General features: G+C 35.6%; 1 protein-coding gene across 11 annotated transcripts in view; it reads left to right on the top strand.

The window, feature by feature from the left end:
- Positions 1–20,271, top strand: part of RALGAPA1 (Ral GTPase activating protein catalytic alpha subunit 1) — a 131,741-nt gene that overhangs the window by 93,388 nt on the left and 18,082 nt on the right. For all 11 annotated transcript variants that reach the window (XM_030949769.1, XM_030949761.1, XM_030949764.1 and 8 more), the window contains 2 exons: positions 3,807–3,965; positions 5,924–6,051. In XM_030949769.1, coding sequence (XP_030805629.1) covers positions 3,807–3,965; positions 5,924–6,051 — 287 coding nt within the window. The remainder of the gene's footprint in view (positions 1–3,806; positions 3,966–5,923; positions 6,052–20,271) is intronic.

Here is a 20,271-nt window from a genome sequence, read left to right as displayed (position 1 = left end):
AATATGTGTCCCTTGTCAGTAATCCTGCTGAAATAACCACACAGTACACTTTTATCACAGCAAAATCTGTTTCAGTCTAATGTGAAAACATGCATCAGTAGTGATGCTCCATCTGGCTAACTTTCATAGAAGTGCAAGAACTCATATCCTATCTGATTAACTGCAGGGGTCAGTATCAGGTACAGGGTCAACCTTTGACAAATGAAATTCAGAGGCAGTGATGCCCTCAAGAAGCTGCAGTATCTAAACTCTTGATATGTTTTGGATTTTAAAGCTGTTTATTTGGCATGTACACTGTCACCATCACTTATTTCTAGCAGTCTGTGAGTTTATTGTCTCTGAGTCCAAAGATGGCAAGTAAAGGAGGAAAAATTCTTTTAGTAAATAGTTTGATCTTGCTGAATTATCAATGGTGCAGTGCAGTGATGGTGTATCAGCCCCAGTTCTGCTTTTTGGCAGTTAGTTCAATGAGTTCAGTCAGTGCTCCAGATGGCCATCCCTCAATCTAGGATCATGTGGGTTTTTTACATTCCACAACACTTTATGTCCAAACTGATTTTCCTCATGCTTGCTCTTTGGCTGGGCAGCCTCATTCTCCCTGAGGTTTTCACTTCCTTCCAAGTGCAAGCCTGTCAGTCCCTGATACCTTATCATTGTCATATTTCAACAGCTAGTTTTGACTGTCACTTCACTAAGGAAGCAAAATGGGATTTTTTTTAATCTGAGGTGCAATTCCTCACTGACTTCTCTGGTGATATAGCCAGTTTAAGATGTGACAGCCCTGCTTTCCACTCCTGTCACACTTCAAAAAAAGGTGCCAACAAGTTGTTTTCTTGGGCTATGAGACCAGTACAATGAAATGAGCTGAATTTAAAACAAAAACCTGGCATATATTTCCCCCCCTCGGATCAAAAATTATCTCATACCTGAAGAGAGAAGTTGCTTAACTGTGACCGAAGAAGAGGAGGCCAAGGATAATGATTTATTAGACAGCGATGCTAGAAGAGACTGAAATGAAGCTGAGCCTTGTGTAAGCTTAAAAGATAGAACTCTGCCCTGATGAAAATCAGTGGATGGGGCTGTTCTGGTGCCACAGTGCAAGGTTTCTTTAATTAATGTTTTGCTGCAAAACTAAAAAGCAAGAAGGAGAAGTTGCTTTCCTGGTGATTTTGGGGGCTTAGAGGGTTCTTTGTTGTGTATTTTGGAGTTTATCTTATCAAGTCCTCCAAGCTATAGCCAGGAAGGAAAAAACAACTGAGTGTGCTTCTTGTCATTTTCTTACTGCTCTTATTTGACTTTATTGCTTTCTACAGCTACATGAAAGGAGACTGTAATGATGTGGCAGTGAGTCTGCTCTCCCAAGTAACAGGAGACAGGACCAGGAAGTGGCCTCAAGTTACACTAGGGGCAGTTTAGGCTGGATATTAGGGAAAACTTCTTAACTGAAAGAGTTGTCAAGCATTGGAACAGGTTACCCAGGGAAGTGGTGGAGTTGTAATCCCTAAAGGTACTTAAAAGATATATAGATGTGGTGCTTAGTGACATGGTTTAGTGATAGACTTGGCAGTGTTAGGTTAACAGATGATCTTGGTAATCTTGGAGGTCTTTTCCAGCCTAAATGATTCTAAGGTAGGAGGGGTCAATTTTGCAATTGTCTTTTATTATGTTTGTCATAGTAAAGTGCTATCCAGAGGTCCTTCAGCTGCTGTTTGTTCCTTCAGCCATTCATGTTGCTGTCTGGCTTTATTCTAAACCTAGTAAAATAAAGCTCAGCGTAGTGAATGTTGATATTACCAGTTCTTTTGCTGGGTTGGGTTTAACTGTTGGTGCAGGAGTGTCCCCAAGTAAGTGTTGTTCGAAGTAATTCAGCCATCTACCTGTCACAGACATTTCTTTTATGAAAAATCCTCTCTCAGGATTTTTCCTGCTGAAGCTGAGAAGTTCAGCAACAAGATGTAAACAATAGGTTATCTGCTGCTGTGGAATGCAACAGGTCTGTTTGGATTGGCCCAGCTTGGATGTTTATGGTTGATGGCCAATCCAGGGAGGGAACTCTCTCAGACAGAGTCCGAGAGAGTGACCTTGTTATCATTCTTTACTTTTCTATTCTTAGCTTAGCAAGCTTCTGAAAAGCTCTCCTGCTTTTTCTTTTTAGTATAGTTATAGCATATGTATATATCATAAAATAATAAATCAAGCCTTCTGATTATCGAGTCAAGGGTCTCGTCTCTTGCTTCACCCAAGAACCCGTGTGACAACCGTCACATCTACCCAAGAGGCAAGAACAGCTGGCTTCAAAGGCACCACAGCCATTTTAGAGTAGGTGTATGTACAGTCTGGTCCAGACAAAACAAAGTACTTGTTGAGCATCAAAGAAGAGATAGGGTATTGAAGCCACCTGTCCTTTGCCCAGTCCAACACTGAAGAAAATCCTTCTTTTTTTAATATAAATACAACCCTGTTCTTCAGTCTGATGCCATTTAAAGCTAACAGAGAAGAGCAGAGACACCTTCTTTTTATCTTTTTTACTCTTTTTTTTGCCCTTTTATTTTTTTTGAGTCTGCTACTGACAACTGGTGTAGGCCTTCAGATAAGACAAAAGTAGCATTCCAGAAGGTTTTGTAAAATAAAGAAGTGAATAATTGCAATTAAATTTCTCTGAAGACTGTGCATATGTTTTGCTTTTATTTAAAGTGCAATTGTGTTCTGAAAGTGCTATGGCAAATTATTGCTTTTTTATATAGAATAGCTTCTTGTACATGCTCAGAGTGGTATTTGGATGTTACATGTTCAACAGTGCAGTCCTTTGAATAACATCAAGGTGATTGTTTAAAAAGTTCCACCTACCTAAAGCTGTGGAAACAAGCTGAGAACAAGGGTGAGGACAATTGTCAATAACTGGTGATGCACTAGGAGAAAAAAAAAGATACTCCAGTTTGAATTTTGAGAAATAACTCTTACTGGAAAGAGTCTCACATTTAATAATCTGAATGTATTTGATCAGTATACATAAATCCTCTCTACATCATGTGAACATTTGGTATCAGAAGATAATGTTTATCAGGAGGAGTGTTTTGGTTCTTCAATCAGATAATTCCAGAGTGTTCAAGGAATTCCTTAATCTGGTTATATGATTACATCTGAGGATACAGCATGGATTTTGAGGAACCCATGCAGCCATTCTGAGCCAGATCAAGAACCATGTCATAGTTTGTAGGGGAGCAGGCCGTTATTTTTACACAGGTGTCCTGGTTTCATAGAAGACGAGCATTATCTCAGTTATTCTGGGAGCTATGGAGAATGCAGTAGCTATTCTCCTTTAAAAGCTTTTTGGTTGTAGCAGGCAGTTTGGAATTTGGCTAGAAGGATGAGGTTAACTTCTCAGATGTGTAACTTTTAAACACATCTCCATTCATATACTGTAGAAGTTCATACAGAATTTAGTAATTTTCTCCCAGTCAGTGATGGCAATCTTGAATACATTTTAGTAAATCGGGTTGAACCACTCTGCATTCTTGAGAAAATATCAACAAAATTTTAGCTTCCAGTGGGAAACAGATATTCATATATCTGTTAATTGAAATAGAAATTAACACCAATTTATAAAAATGTATAGCACAAACCAGTCAACTAATACACTGAAATTGTAAAATAGCTGTTGTGTAATTTGGTTATTTTACTAATTTTTCTTCACTTTTTTTTAGTGGGTTTGTCTTTCTAAATATGTACATTTAATATAGCTGTATGGTTATAGAGTATTAATTAAGAATTTTCAAACTGATGGCATTTTATCCCTGATTTTCCAGCTTAGACATTTAGGAAATGATGAAGTACACATTGTCTGGTCAGAACATACTCGAGATTATAGAAGAGGAATAATTCCAACAGAATTTGGTGATGTTCTTATAGTTATCTATCCCATGAAAAACCATATGTTCAGTATCCAGATCATGAAAAAGCCTGAGGTAAGGGTTTGTTTTCCTTTGTGTTTCCTTCATGTGTTTAACATGAACTGAGTTTTGTTTAGAATCTGAGGTTTTGGTTTAGAATCAACCTTGATTGATCCAACAAGGTGATGTCTTAAGCATGGACAATTGCAGTGGTGGTAAGAGGGAAAAGGAAGAGCTCAGTGAGTCCAGTGCATAGTAAAATAAGTAATTTGAAATTGCAAGGGCCTGATGCTGTAAAGCATATCTGCTAACAATATAATCTGGAAACAAAGCTAGAATATTCTGCATAATAATTCAAATATTACGGTAAACTTGTTGAACTTTTTTGTATGTCATGTATCAAATTTGTATGTTATGTATCAAATTTGATACATAACCGAGGTAGTTGAATAGTGTCCTGTTTCACCTTCCTCCATCCGTGTCATATTCCCTTTTTTCCTCTCAAACCTATTTTTTTACTTTCTTCTTATCTCCACACAAGAATTTGGAGATTAATTCAGTAAAGCAAGGCCACTCAGACCTTAGGCATAAGAACACACATTCTTTCTAATGACTGTTCCTCAAATGTCAGTGCTGGCGCTGTTCTTAAAGCAGTGGTTTAGGATTGTGAGCACTAAACTGACTGAGTAAAAGTAGTCATGAGTATTTGTACTACCTAACTTCTGTGTGTGATGTCGCTTGCCATGAACTTCTACACTTTATTAAAATTATTATTATAAGCACTCATATTAATAAATGAGGTATGGCAGAAATAGGATTGCGTCATTATGATGATTTCCTCTATCTATTGATAGGCATGAAATAATAATCAGTCTTGTTACTGTTGGATTACATATATTGTTTACTAATAAGTATATTCTTTCTTTTACTATTTTAAATACAAATAGTTCTATTATTGGGAGCATGCGGGTTAAGAAGGAAAGCAAAAACTGCTGAAAACAGGGATTGCTGTTAGTCCAAAAAAAAGTCCTTGTATGTGAAAAAAGTGCCTTCCATCAGATTTCAGTTTCTCAAAACTATAGTAAATGACTAATGGCAAAGATAACACAGGGATCTAAAATTCTTTTGCAGCATTTGTTTCCTTTTAGCAGGAAGAATATTTAGTGTACACTCTGCTCCCTTTGCTGAGCTGATGCACAAATTTTGCTGCTTTTCTCCTACTTTATGTCAGCAGCTTCAGAACTTTATTCACATGTACAGGAAATGAAGATACTTAATACTGAATGCTTGTTTTGTTTTGTTTTGTTTTAATTGCAAAATGATGATGGATTAGAGAGATATATAATGCCAAAACATAAGATCTATCTGTTCTGTTCATCTTTTGGGGATAGCTATACTAAATATTGAGGTTTTCTATTGATCTCACAAATAGGGTTTTACAAATAGCCTCCAAAGAGGCGAAACTTTCACCACAGATTTCTTCTGTAAAGGGCTTACAGTGTTTTTATTCAGATAATATAGAAAGGAAGAAGAGAAGAAAAAAAAATAGGAGGTGGGGGTCAACACATCAGGAACTGTATGACACTTTCACCCTGGGTGGGTCCTTATAGACATGTTAATAACTGGAGCCGTGATAAAAAATATTTTAGAAATTGAGTAATTATTTCTTTTGCTTCTTACCATTTATAATATTATCATCTAGCCTATCAACCTCATAAACATTATATGCATGACTGTTCCTAGGATTTTTGCAGCAAATGTTGGAAATGATCTTTGATGAGACATTCAAATAGTTACCTAATTTTTTTTTCAAATGCTATGTTATCTGTTGCCAAGGATATCAAGCAGTTATATGGCTGTATATTTCCACAAGAGAAAAGGTCTGACTTGCAACACAATAACTGGTTTGATTATCTAGCAATGAGGAGGGAAAAAGACATATGTTTGAGTGCTCTATTGTTAATGTTGATTGCTAATTGTTATAGCTACGATCTTGTCTTGCTTTATGTTGAACTTCCTAATTTTTTATTCAGGTTCCATTTTTTGGTCCACTCTTTGATGGTGCTATTGTGAATGGAAAAATTCTGCCTATTATGGTTCGTGCAACAGCTATAAATGCAAGCCGTGCATTGAAATCATTAATCCCATTATACCAAAACTTGTATCCTTTCACTCAAATGGTTTCCAAGGCATATACATTCCCTTGCAGTTCTGCAGATATGGTATTCATGGGGTATTTTCTTTTTTTCAGATTAATATAGGGAATGGTTGTTTTTTTTTTTAATGGTGATGTTGCCTTTAGGGAACTTAAACCTATAGAAGAGCATTCAGATGAAGACCAGCTTTTTAAAATTAAATAAACAATAGATTAAGTGCTGAAAAATTGCCTGTTTCTAATGTTTTGAGGCATGGACTTGTAATTTTTTTAACAAAGTTATTTTAATGACCATTTTGTGAATAGTCTTTCTAAAATAGCAATATCATGATGTTAATAATCTTTCTTTCCTTAAGATATTAAGTATTTATCCAGTATTAGTGTGACTTAGTTTTAATTTCTAGTTCAAAGAATGATGCTTGCCTTCAATCTGAGAAGTTTATGAAACTTTCATCATACAGATTTTGTTACTCAGCTCAGAACACAAAGTCAATGTCAAAATCATGTTAGTATATTTGTAAATGTGTCAGAAAAGGCTGTGTCTTTTCTGGTTTTGTTGTTGGAACTGAAATTGTATGTTTTGGAGGAGCTGCTCTTGGAAGAATAGATTTATCAACCGTAAATTAAAAAAACATAAGGTAAGTCAGTCACTTACATGCCTTTTCCTTACTTTAGATTGAATTCTGTTAGTTAAATCAACAAATTAAAATCAACCTGTTAGTTAAATCATCAAGAAATTTCTGAATTCCATAAACTGAAAGGTAAGTTTAAATTTTGATCCAAAAGATTTCTAACAAAGCTGTAACTACTAGTTCTTGTCATGTGATAGGTTGTTGCTAAATATTATTTTTTCTGTGGCTGACTGTTAATACTTGTAGAGTTTTGGATTAGATATGATGAAATGGATTTACAGATGAATGATGGATGTGTTTTATGTGATCACATTAAGTGATGTTTGTGCCATTTCTGTAGATGACACATGTTGATTCATTGTGTTTTCATGTTTGGAAAGGTCCAATCTTTCTGTCATTACTCAAGTAGCTTAGTCAAAGAATTTAAAATGTATTATCATTATCATCATCAGCCATCAAAAGTGATGGTTTAGAGCATTATATTGATGTATAGCGATGAGCAATTGGAAAACAATTTACTTTGAGATAGTAAGCTTCCAGTATCAAAAAAACCCCACAGACTTGTATGTTTAAACATCACAGAATATGAAAGGTTTATTAAATTCCTTGGATATAGCTTGCCAGCTCAGTGTCTAGGAATTGGCCAGTTCCATGGAGTTGTGCACTGTATTTTTAATTCAGTTCTCCAAATTGTACTTTTTAATATTCATCAAAGCACAGCCTGTCATTTATGACATAATGTGGCCTCCATTACAATGATGATAATATGTCCCCTGGTATGGTTAGCATGATAAGTGGAAAGCATTATGTGTATTTGATTTTAGATAGCATTGGCTGGTGGGTTTCGTGTCATCACTTGGTAAGCATATGAGGTACCAGTTGACTGGACACTGATATTAAAGGGTGGTTTTGTTAAGTCATCAGTGGAATTCTTTTTCCATCTGGCTCGGAGTATCTTACGTTTACTTTTCGGTATAACGTAATTTAAAAATTAAAATGGGGTTGTGGGAAGTTCTTTAAAACCTGTTTGCTTGGTGTGAAATTAGAAAAAGCTCTACAAACTTTCCTAGCTTGAATTAGGCTCTGATGGAATCAGTTATGTCAGTAGAGAACAGCAAAAAATGCTAAACTTCAAAGTCTGGCCTAAGTGTCAGTGGTATAAAAACCTCTTGATTAAAAATCAATGGACATGCTCTTGGTGTTCAAGCCGTGGCCAGACTTGAGGTCAAGAAGGAATTTTCCTCATACAAGAATGGCTAAGAGTGGTGGATGTTTCCTGTAACATGGACGTGGTCTGTTATCTAGAAACATTTTAAAGTTGAATCTAATTATGTTCCTGTGATAGCAGGGAGTTGAATATGTCAAGGACTGTCTTTATTGTCTTCTGCTTTTTTTCCTCTGGGATGTTTTAGCTATGGCTTCAGCAGTTCACTTCTGGCTTTTAAGTTTGTAGAGGACTAAAGGGTGTTGGGAACAGGTGTATTTTGTGGTTTGTGGTTAAATAGCTTTTCTGGAGACGCAACTGGCATTAATGTCTCTTGTGGAAGACAGACAGGATTCACTAATCAAGGTGGCCTTTCCTTGTGTTAGAATATTGCTGGAGCAAAGAAAAAGAGGACTCAGAGTGGTGAAAACAATACATTTGAAGAGGGAGGAAAAAGGGAACAAAATGGGGTTTTTTTCAGAAAGTACACAAAATGGAAAAGTGAATCTGATGATCAAGGATTTTCACAAGTCCAGGACCATAACAGTGTCAGTGAAAGAGAATCCTGTAGTGATGTTCTTGAAACTGATCTTCATTTACTTACTTATGAATCTCTAATGTACTGAGCAGTGTTAGTTTATTAGGAATTTGGATGATGGTTAATAGATATCCAGTTGAATGTGGATGTCAAGAGCACATGAGTACTTGAGACTTGTCAAAGAAAACAGATGTCAGGCACTACATTTCTGTATTAGCCCTTCTTTTTACAGTAGTAGAGCAGCAGAAATAGTTAATTTCAAAGCCAGCATCAGTGTACAGATGTCTCTCTGCCTGCAGGTGTGTGCGTTGTTTTCTGGTACTGTGCAGTACTTGGTGGGCACTTTTTGACTTGGTAGGAAGCTAATGATATTTATGTAGGCCTGTGCTTATCCATTTTTGAAGAATGTTTATAGTATCACATTGTAGATCTTGTGTTGATGGGTCACTGTAAACTCTTAATTAAACTGTGTTGTTTTGCTTGTAGATGGGATGGGAAAAAAATTGGCACTGAGTTTGGCCCTCTTACTTCCAAGGAGAGCTTATCTAGCCTCTGAGACAGTGCATTTTCTAAGTGCAGACCTGGCTGAAAAAATCAGCTGTCATTTGCAATCAGCAGGGATATTCAGTCCTCTTCACGTAACCTGATTGCAACTTTTTCCTTAATGCGCTGCTCTGTTAATCACAGTGTGCCAATGGTAGTATGTGAATGCTGTAATAATGGTTGCATGGATACCAGAAATTCTGGTCATCTCCCTCTTACAGTCTTCTCCAACTTTGAGTGTATGTTGTATGGTCTGAAGTAGCTTCCTGAGACTGACATATTCTGTCAATCACCTTCTTCTTTCTGACATTATTTTGACCTGTCTGATAGGATACTTAAATAGCAAAACACTTCAAAGATTTGATTTGCTTAATGATTTGTAAAGGTTTTATCTGCTCTGTTGTTTTTTTCTTTGCTCAGAATACTATATGTTTCCATATTGTCATGTTCCAAGATTAAAAATTTACTAAATTTATCAGAAAACATTAGTCATGCATGGCAGGTGTCCTGCTTTTTCTGATTCTTGACACACTCACTGCTGCAGCTGTGTGAAGATAATATTGCTATTTTGGGTGGAGTTTTTGTAGTGGTGTGTGGAATTCACTTTAGTTTCTCCTCCAAGGATTCTCTGGTCCCCCAGTAATTTTTGGTAGCCTGGCTCTCTTGTATCAGTAACCCCTCAGGAACAGGTGGCATACATGCACACAGAAGCAGGTGACAAACACAAAATAGTCATGGTGTATTGCTAATGAAGTAACCCCCTCTCTGTCTCATAGCTGATGTGTTTCTTCTCCTCATTGCATTTGCCTTTCTCTTAAGAAGTGCATACTTATCTCCTGAGTATGCTCAAGCTGCACAATGCTGGGAAAACTTCTATAACTCATAAATGAAGGTGTAATAATGGGACTAAATGTTGAGAACAGTCGTTTTCACTATGATGTAGAATAAGAAGGACAATATTTAGGGGTTGTTAAATACTCTTTATTTAGTGAATTGCATTGAAATTCTTCATATGAATAGTTTCAGGCCCTGGAAAAGTGAAGAAAGTGTTTTTATTAATGACATACAGCGAGCAAAGGGTATTCTTCAGACTTCTGTCTACATTTGTTTCACTTAATTAAGAATATTTGTTGTATTTGAATTTTCAAACTGTAACTCGAAAAGATTTTGAAGATTTATCACTTGTACAGAAACTTAAAACTGGATAGCACTGATTTTGGCAGTGCCAGTTTCCCTTTCTCCAGGAAGTTTTCTATCTTAAAGCTGCATGAGCATCTTCAAGGAAAAAAGGGAATAGAGTGGTACTGCATCAATGACAGTTGTGTATCAAATGGGAGAGGCATAAGGGTTGCTGACTCTCATAGTTTTGGTGTAGTGAAAGGAATAATGCATGAAATTACAATTGCTCTTCTAATATTTTCTGGTTTAGAATTTTTTCATCTGCCATATGCCAAGAGTCTGGAAAGTTTGCTGTATTTCTGGCAATACATTTTTGATACAGGACATTTAATAAAATTTTAACATACCTGTTACTCTTTGGTTTTTTCCTGTCAACACAGGTTAGAAGATACCAACATTAAAACTAATGCTTGGTACTCTTTTTTTCAAACTACTTTATATATTTTATACAAATAATTACAAATTTCAGAATTTCAGTGGATGTTTACTCCATCCCTGATGACTACTACTGTTGTAGCCTTATCTGATATGATTTCAAGTAAGAGACATAGAGGAGTTCATCATATGACTCCTGCTGGCTTTTTCCAGAAGAAAATACAGTTATTTCTGAAACCTATTTTACTGTTTATCAGTGAAAATTGTTTTCCTGGTTCAAGCAAGACTCACAAGGTACAGAATATGTTTTGAGTTTCCTGTACTTCGAATTGCTCTGGGTATTCTCCCAGATCCTAGTTCTGCTGACAGCTTATTTGATATTTTAATAATTATAAAATTGATTGATTGATTTATTAAATGTCTACATACAGTGATGTAACATGAAAAACTGAAGATTTCCAAGATGTGTAGAAGTATATCATGGACTGTTCAGGTATTTTGGTTTTAAGGAATCATGTAACAGTTTCTCTACATATTATAAGAAACCTAATATAAGACAAAAGTCTTATATCTCTATATATCTCTACAGGATTGTGTGTGTGTGTATGTCTCCTTGTAGGTATGCAATGACTGTAATAGTTATATCTTCACCTTTTCTCTACTTTTCCTCTGCAGTAATACATCAAATTAATGTATTTTCCTGTGATTTCCCAAGTATTTTTGAACAAAAAGAGGCTGTTGTAAGGAAAATTGCTGGGAAAATACCAGAAAGATGTAATACCAGATTACTTGTATGGCCATGAATGGCTAAAGTGCTCAGAATGACAAACCACTAATGCCAAAAAACCAAAATGCACAGTACTTAAATAACTGCTACATTTAAGAATGTTCAAGATTAATGTTTTAATATGTTATACGGAAAATTAGTACAGTTTGAAATATTTTATGTAAAGGATTTGACACAATGGCAATGCAGTGTAATAGAATAATTTAAAATAACTTCTGTATGAATAACATAATGTTGAAGTTTGCCCAATTAAAAAAAAAAAAAAAAGGCTAAATGAAAAAAGAGCTAAGATTCCAAAGCATAAATTGTGCTATTTATGTTCGTTAAGTAAGGTTTGAAATCCTGTCTTAGGGACATCTTGCCTAACTATATATCTCATGCTGCTCAGTAAATGAGAAGAGTATTGATTGGCATATGCTGCTTAAATCGATCACCTTGACAGCCAGAATTACAGTAATCTGTCAGTATTAATGACTATCTTTCAAGCCTTGATACCTCTCCTTTGCTTGTCTCATCTTGCCTCTGTTCTGTTTGAAGTACATTTTCTTGAAACCTCTGGTTTTGTCAGGATAGGTACTTTTGTAGGGGTTTTTGTCCCCTGAGTCCAATTTATTGGCTTGATCATGCAATTAGAGTTAAAATGCAGCACCAGGGAGCAAAAGTAGGCAGTGTCCTGAGTAACAATTGGATCTCAGAGGTAGTGCAAGCCTGTTCTCAGCCATCATTTATTAGTTACCTGTTGAAAGAATAGGATTGTTTTGCAATGAATAATTCCAAAGCATCACTTTAAATGCCTTTGATTTTAGCCACTAGAGACAGCTGATTGAGCCAACATTTGTGATAGGCTTTTAAACTCTTGCCTTAGTGTTTCTCATATAGACAGTTCAAATAACTGCTGGCAAAATACTTGCAGATGTGTGTACCAAGATGCTGTGTTTGATACATTTTCATGTAGCGAACATTAATTTCACAAAATTTCACTTGGTTTTCATGTATTTTTAATGTGAGGAGTAAGTTGAAGTGTGACATTGTATTGTTGATCACAACTCCTTGAGTGTCATCATCCAGACAATTCCTGATCCGCTGAGTGGTCCATCTGTCAAATCCATGTCTCTCAAATTTAGGAACAAGGATATCAGTGTCAGATGCTTTGCACAGATCAGGTAAATAACATCAGTTTCTCTTGGCTCATGTACTAGTGCTGTAACACTGTTGTGGAAGGCCACCCAATTTGTGCATGATTTGTCCTTACGACAGCCACATTGGCTGTCTCAAATAATCACCTTATTTCCCAGTGTGTCTTATTATAGTTCCCAGAAAGATCTGCTCCATGACCTTTGCAGGCATGAAACTGCCTGGCCTGAAGCACATATTAAAGGGGTACAGTTTAAGCACATGGGTTTAATAGTGCTGTTGTTATCACAAGATATCTACAACATATTTCAGTCAGCAGTACAGATATATTTATTAGCTACTCTTCCCTAATGAAATGCATGAGACTCTTGAAAGTGGTAAAAACACAAAATATCAAGTTAGCAAAACTGATTGACTGTAATAATGTTGTTTTCTACTATTAATTGCACTTATAAAGACCTGAGTGCTCTGTTGATGTTGTAGACAGTTATGGAGGAGACTCAAATCTTTTTGTACTATTTGGAAAACTAGATTCTAGATCCTTTTACTTCTACATTCTTTCATAAATATAATTTACCCATCTGAAGGAAAAATATTGGTTACATTGATTTCTCAACAAAATATGGGTAGGCTTATGCTGATGGCATTCTGTTTTAGGATAGAAGGAGGGCAGTGAGCTATCCTGAAAAGCAGTGACCTGCTTTATCAGCCTCTTTATCAGCCTCTAGAGCTTCTGAGTCTGAGTATATCAGTACAGATCCTTTGTGGGAAGGGAATTTTTCTTGTTACAACATATTTTTAAGGGAGGAAATTTTTGCATGTTGTTAGCTGAAAGTTATTAGTGGAATCACTCTTTCATTATAAAATGTGTTTTTAAAGTCTATAAATCCCTTTTTAAAAATTAATTTTGCAGGGAGAAGGCTACGAGTCCTTAAACTGGAATGAAAAAGATAAACTAATCCAGTGTTACACAGAGTTGATTGCCATGTATGTAACACAAAGTGACAGGTTTTTTGTTAATACCTACTTAACCTTATTAATTAATTAAACATTTTGGGTAACAAAAGCCCTTTGTTAAAATGTTAAGACTCTTGCCCCCTTAAGGTGTTAAAATTCATACAGATTTCTTTGATAGCTGTCAGAAGTCTGTGAATAAAAGGCTAGAGGATTAAACTATTTTTCCTGACATTCCAAAGATGTAACGAAATAATTTTAAACTATTTAAGCCCTGGTTTTACATTACAAAAACCAGCATTTTGTATTGATTTCATCCTTTTCTTTTTATAAATTCACCCTTATAACAAATAAGGGATGTGCAAACAACTTGCAAAGTTTGTATTTTAAAACACTAAAAACCATGTATATATAAAAATTACTATGTGGCATTCCATATGGTTGATTCTGATATTTAAATTGGTGGGAAACGTGGGAGATTATTTATAACAACCAAAACTGGCAAAACCGTAATGGGTTTGAGATAGAGTGATGTTTTGGGGTGAGTTGAATAAGATATTGGCAAACTGTTTCTGCATCATTCTGCATATGGTAATCAAAACAGTTGGGGCATGCTTTCCAGTGCCAACAGAGGGATTAGAAGATCTTAGGTACCAAAAAGAAAAAATAGATTAAATAGAAACAAGCACATTGGTTGGCTTCATCCTCCTAGAGGTCTGTATTTCAGTTACTAAAAAAGGGCTTGTATATAATACCTGGCAGTATGTGGAAATATCTAGCTGGAGATGGAATGCACTTCATGTAAAAATATTCACCAGGGTCAAAATTATAATAAAAAAGATTATAGTTTATTCTGTATGTGCCACGTAGTAGAAAAGTGGAATAAGCTAACATAAAGCAAGGATTAAAAGTTAGTGTTACAGTAATTGGAGTTACCATATGGCAATCCAAAGGACATGAGTCCTAATCATAGCCTGGCCAATCAAATTAATCTCAATATACTTTCTAGACATTGAGAAAATAGTTTAATTGCCGATTAGCTGCAGCTGAATAAATCCATGAGTCACAAATACATCTATCTCCTTCTGAATGCTTCTCCCAAACACAGAAGAATGCATGCTATTAGAAAATCGTTTAATTTCAGCTTGCTAAACCATAGTTACTATCCATCTGTTCATGCCAATTGTGGAAAAAGGTCAGTTTTCAGCAAAGCCATGCACTTCACAGAAGGTATGTGAAGTGAAATTTCACAGGGGACATGATGGATCCTGATTCCTAGTGATAAACCTTAGGGGCCAGCAGGGTTGGCATATGGTTCAGCATGATATGAAGGCTTGGGTTCCCTGGCTTCACTTCTTTGGCGTGGAACTGATAAAACCTGGCTCTTAAGTATTGTTTCACTGGACACCAATCATGGGCAGCAGGAACTGCCCACTTAACTCTCTGTGGGAAGGAAGCCCAGGCTGTGTTCACAATAGTACCATTGTAGTGCTGCAGACTGCTCTCAACAGCTTGATGGCATTAGGGAGGAGAGCGATTAGCTACTTTGCTAATTGCTGTTCACAATATGAAAAAAGGGAAATAACTGAAAATTCATATTTATTTCCTTCATTTAAATAGAAGCCTGACTTTGAGGTTTTAACATCATTCTTCAAATTGACTTAAGCCCTCCAAAGAGGCTTATAAGTAGATTATCTGCTACTGGTACTGCAGCTACCCAAGGTAAAGAGAAAACATTCTCATCAACTATAAAATTTTTAAAAGGTAGTTGTAAAGTTCATTAAAGTACAGATTGGAATTAAGGACAGACTTTCTCTTTGGAGAAGTTGCCTTTGTTACTAGTAGTGTGGAATAGAAAATGAACACATACCTCTATGTGTAGTCTTTTTACTGGACAGTACTTAATAGTAATATAATTTTTATTTGTGTCATTTTGCAGTTTGGAGTGATTTCTTCATGAAAATATGCTTGCTGTTTTTCTCATCAATTAATATGTCTATATATGCAGAGTAGGATTTTAAAGTAGAAATGTAAATACTTGAAGGTGTGAAAACAGTGAGCTTAAGCATTCATGCTAATACCAGACAGTAGAGAATTAGTTTTGCTTCTGTATTCGTTACACCTATCAACCTTAATTACTTGAGTTAAAACTGATGTAATGCCGGACATCAGAATGAGGATGAATCCCTCTCCCAACATCAGGAGTTAATTTATGGGGTTGCAGTTCCCCTCTGGCCTATAGTATTCCTCATTTGTTGCAGTCTTCACTTCAGCCCAAACCTTAACATCTTTTGTTGGTATGTTTGGTACAACAGCTTTACTAAACTTCAGTGCCATGGCTGCGGCCCTGCGCCTCCCCTGCTGCCTCCTGCAAACCTACAGCTGCCAGGTGACCGCAGGAGCAGCGCTCTGTCACTCAGAGAGAGCCTAAAGCAGTGGCAGCTGTAATGGGCTTCAAAACAATTAGCACAACATACCTTATGGATTCATTGATTCCCATCTTGGATACATTAGTAAGACAAACCCTCCCTGTAAGTTGGAGTGGGAATTCTGCCTGCATATGGGTTTCAGCACTGTTTTCTTCACTATTTTGTTTTCATGTCCATAGCCTGTTACTGAAACATGCATGAGTGTAGTATTTTTAAATACTGTCATTATTCTTTTAACCACCCAGGCAAAGTTATAGTGCTGAAGTATTCATCCTTCCCATCCTGGTAGCCATTTGATCTGATTTTTTAACTTTGTGCTAAAATGCAGTTCAGGGTTTGTAGAACCATCAATACACTATAAATGGTACCAAAACTGATCCTTTCTGCTATATGTTTGTATTAGTATGCTCCTGCTGTATTTCAAACAGATAATTCATTGAATGCCCATTCTTCCTCTTACTGCAGAGTAGATTATATTTAAGTCAAGATTAATGGATAGATTCTGATGTTAAAACCCAGTCTCTGAGCCTTTCATTCCCTAGAGGCATATAGTGCATTAGTTTAAGCCAATGTGCTGCTTATCATAGATACTCTGACACTGTCTTAAATGACAGTTTACTGTACTTTGTAGCTGCTTACTCTGGTAATAAAATCACTATATTGTGTTCTTGATAATTACAATATTAAATAGAAACTTAATTGGATTACTACACATTTAGATACAGATAGCTCTTAAGTAATTGTCCACTGTAAAATTTCTGATACTCATTTTTTCTCTCATGCAGTGTGTTCTGTCAGAGTCTAAGCTTAATATGTAGTTCAGTCACCTTAGATGAAAAAGTGCTGAAAAGACATCTGCAGTGGGATTTCTGGTGCAAATGAGTATCTTTTATCATACAGGTTTTCACTTGAACCTTTGTTGGGTTTTGAATCCTTCCATAAGATGTTCCTGTTTGCCAAAGTCTTTAAAATAAAATAACTTCTGGGTTCTACAGAGTTGAAGAATTTGATAAGTAGTCTTAATTCAGATTTTTTTTCCGAGAAGTCTGAGCATAATTTTTGTCATTTTTGCTGCCTAAGCAGATGAACAGAATTAGAATTAATTCAGTAAAGTGTATTTTTCTGATATTATCTGAAAAAGAACCCAAACTTTTTAATATAGTTTTTATATTATTTATATCCTAAAGACAATGCTGAAATTAAAATTTATTTTAAGTTCAGTTCACTTGCACTTTAATTCTACATATCTTTATAAGCCTTCTGTGAAGGACCTTGGTGCAGAGTGGTTACATTTTTCATTCCATAATTGAGTGTTTTAAGTGGTTAAGCGCAGGCCAAATTTTATCCAATTCCAGCTTGTGTTAATGGTGCTCCACTCACACTGCCTTAGCACCTGTTATGGATTTTGAGTCATCTGGCAGCCCGTGGGACTTAGATAAAGAAGTACCAGGTGTCCTGCCTGTCTCTTAATTGAGACGCAATGTAAACAATGTAGACTTGGCAATATGGTTATTGAAATGGATTAAAGCCCAGCTTTGTCTGCTCTGATGAATCACAGCTTTTTCTTCCTAGAAGATGTTATAAACCACTGATGAATTTAGTGAGCTGTAAGATTTTGTGGAACAGCATAAAAGTAAACAATGCATCAAGGATTTTCCTAGAAGGACAGTTTTGCAGAATGTTAAATGTGTCAAGTTTTTTAATGAAAATGTAAGTCAATGCCTTTCAATATGCAGTGTGTTGGTAAACTAGGCAGAAAACAATAACATTTACTTGGAAACACTCAATGGCTGCAACTTTATCTAGCCTACACTTACCTTGCAGGACTTTTAACCATATAACCATGGAGTAGGTATAATGTAAATTATCTCCTTTAACTCTCTTAAACATTTTTTGTTTAAGATAAGTAATCTTAAACAAAAAATGTCCTCTAAATGGCAAAAATGCTTGATAACAGTTAATTTATCACAGATTTATTTAACTGTTCAGTAGTATAAAAACTTAAAAGCAATTTTCATTATATTTATTCAAAGGATGATTCAACTATGTTTTGGAAACAAATTGCAATATTTGGAATGATGGAATTAGTTTGTATAAATTTATCTATTATAGATTCCCTTATTTTCTTCATGAAGGAGCGTACCTAAGAAATTGCCTCAAAAAGCCTTTTGCAGTTACAGCTTGAGTTGAAAAAGAATGTCATTAAATATGTTACATAATACATTTTAGGCTTGCTTAAATTCTACAGTCTTGGTCTGTTACTTGTTTTTCATATACATTCTCATTTTATTAGTGAGATATCTACATTTTTAGTAGATTGTAAAATATGCATTACTTCTTAAAATTATTTGTAACATATACATTACTTACTAAAATTATTGATTTTGGATAATTTATAGAGCCCCTTCTGCAGTTTGAAAATGTTTTCACCAAATGCAACATACTTGTTTACTTTTGAAATACATTTTTCATTTCTCTGAGGCTTGTGTTCTATTTTTATGAGTAAGAAAATATATTGTTACATTTTATTGCAGGAGAGCTGTCTTGAAAAAGTGGTTCAGTAGGAAAAAATCACCTTAAAAGACTATAAAATTTTTAATTCTTTCACCTGCTTAGTAGTATCAAGAATAGTATTTTTTTTCTTCTCTTTCACCTAAGTAACTTGCATGAGATATGAGGAGAATGAACTGAATTCTGCCTTATGAATGTGGCTAAGTCCAGTTGTATGTGCAGAAGCTTCTTTCATTTACAGCATAGCTCTGTAAACAGGTGCACCTAGCTAAATATTTATTTGCCATTTTCAATATTGACAGTATTTAAGAAACACAAAAGAACCCAGACTGACTTTGAGATATCAAGGTAACTTGAGTAAACAGAAGATGCAGCTGGAAGGAGAAAACTCCTCTTTATTTGTATACTGTGCAAACTGGATGTGGAAATTACTGAAGTGCAATAAATAGAGAACACCATGATACCACTTTCTACAGTCACTTTTCAGAATACAAGAGAACTTTAACTATTCCTCTCAGTTGATACTGATCACCCACCTACATACAAAATGCTGCTACTTGCAGGGCTTCCAGCACTGGATCAATAGCAGCCCACCTTACATCCTTAACTCTAAGAACCAGCAAAGACTACAAATTGCTGTGACTCAGTATGAGTTCAGCTGGTGTGACAACCACCACACAGTCTCTTCTTTTAGAGTGAGATTTCCCAGAAAAAAATTCCATTTCTGTGATGCATGGAGGTTTTGTCTTGTCTTCCTATAGAAGTCAAATTCTGCTGGGATGAAGTTTTCCTTTCAGCTTAAAACCTTGATCCTAACCTGTACTTGTTATCTTTATAGGGGAGGCCATTCTCCTTTCACACTTTGATGTGAGGAATTGAAATTTACTAGGAAAGATGTGCCAAATAAAATCAATTCTTTCATCATTTTAAGTGTCTCAAAGTGTAGCAATTTATTCTGTGGAGTTTGCACACCTTTTCAGGCCAGAGAGCAAAAAACTTCAAATCTCCTACCAACATATGCTCTTCACTGTGCTTCACTGTTTCTTTTTTTACTTTGGTCCCTAATATCCTAGGAGCATTTTTGTATGTTGACCATACTACAGATTTGGGGTTTTTTCCTATAAAAAATGATTGGTGCTTCTAAATTTGCTGAGGGAGAAAATGTAATAAAAAAGAGAGTTCCTTCTTGTATGGCTTTTCTTAAAATATTATCAATCTCTTTTATGTAAATTGTGTGTGTATGCAATTAAAAACCTCTTGCAAATGTCCATTTATCCTACAAGAAAGTATCTCTGGGAGTAGGATTTTCATTTTCCAGGTAAGGATGGAGCAGCAGTTCAGTTTCTGCTTGTCTTAAATTATTTTCCAAATGCCTGGCAAGCAAAGTTATACTCTCCACAATAATATCAATATATATTGACTTCTTAGGTGATTTTGCTAACAGTTGGAACTGCCAGGGATGCAGCTGTACATGTATTTCTGAGAGGAGTTTGTAATTTTTCCTGAAAAAAATCCATCTTACTATTTGGAAATGCATGTTCTAGCTTTTTTCCTAAGAGGTATTTCAAGACAATCATTAAAACCCTGTCTTTTTTTCATAGCTCTGGAACCAAAGCATCTACATACCAATATACAGTTATATCCTGGTCTACTGCACATGTATTCTACACATTTACACAAATACACAAATATGAGGAGGGAAGATTTATGAATAAAGCTTTCATAAAAGTGTCTTACTTAACACTGCTGTAATTTTTCTTTATTTCATAAATAAGATTTCTTCTTAATCACAGGAAACATAGATGCACATCTTTATAGTCTAATCATTATGGTACTTTCTTGGAGAGGAGAGCCCCTGGATAGGGACTTTCCAGTCCATGCTCAGGAAACATTTGTTATCAAATGGTTTTTGGAGCAGGCAGTAGAATTTCTTCTCCAGC

This window comes from Camarhynchus parvulus, chromosome 5, assembly GCF_901933205.1.
Source record: "Camarhynchus parvulus chromosome 5, STF_HiC, whole genome shotgun sequence".
NCBI lineage: Eukaryota > Metazoa > Chordata > Aves > Passeriformes > Thraupidae > Camarhynchus > Camarhynchus parvulus.
The sequence above is the reverse complement of the archived record's forward strand: the minus strand, read 5'-3'. Positions and strand labels throughout refer to the sequence as shown.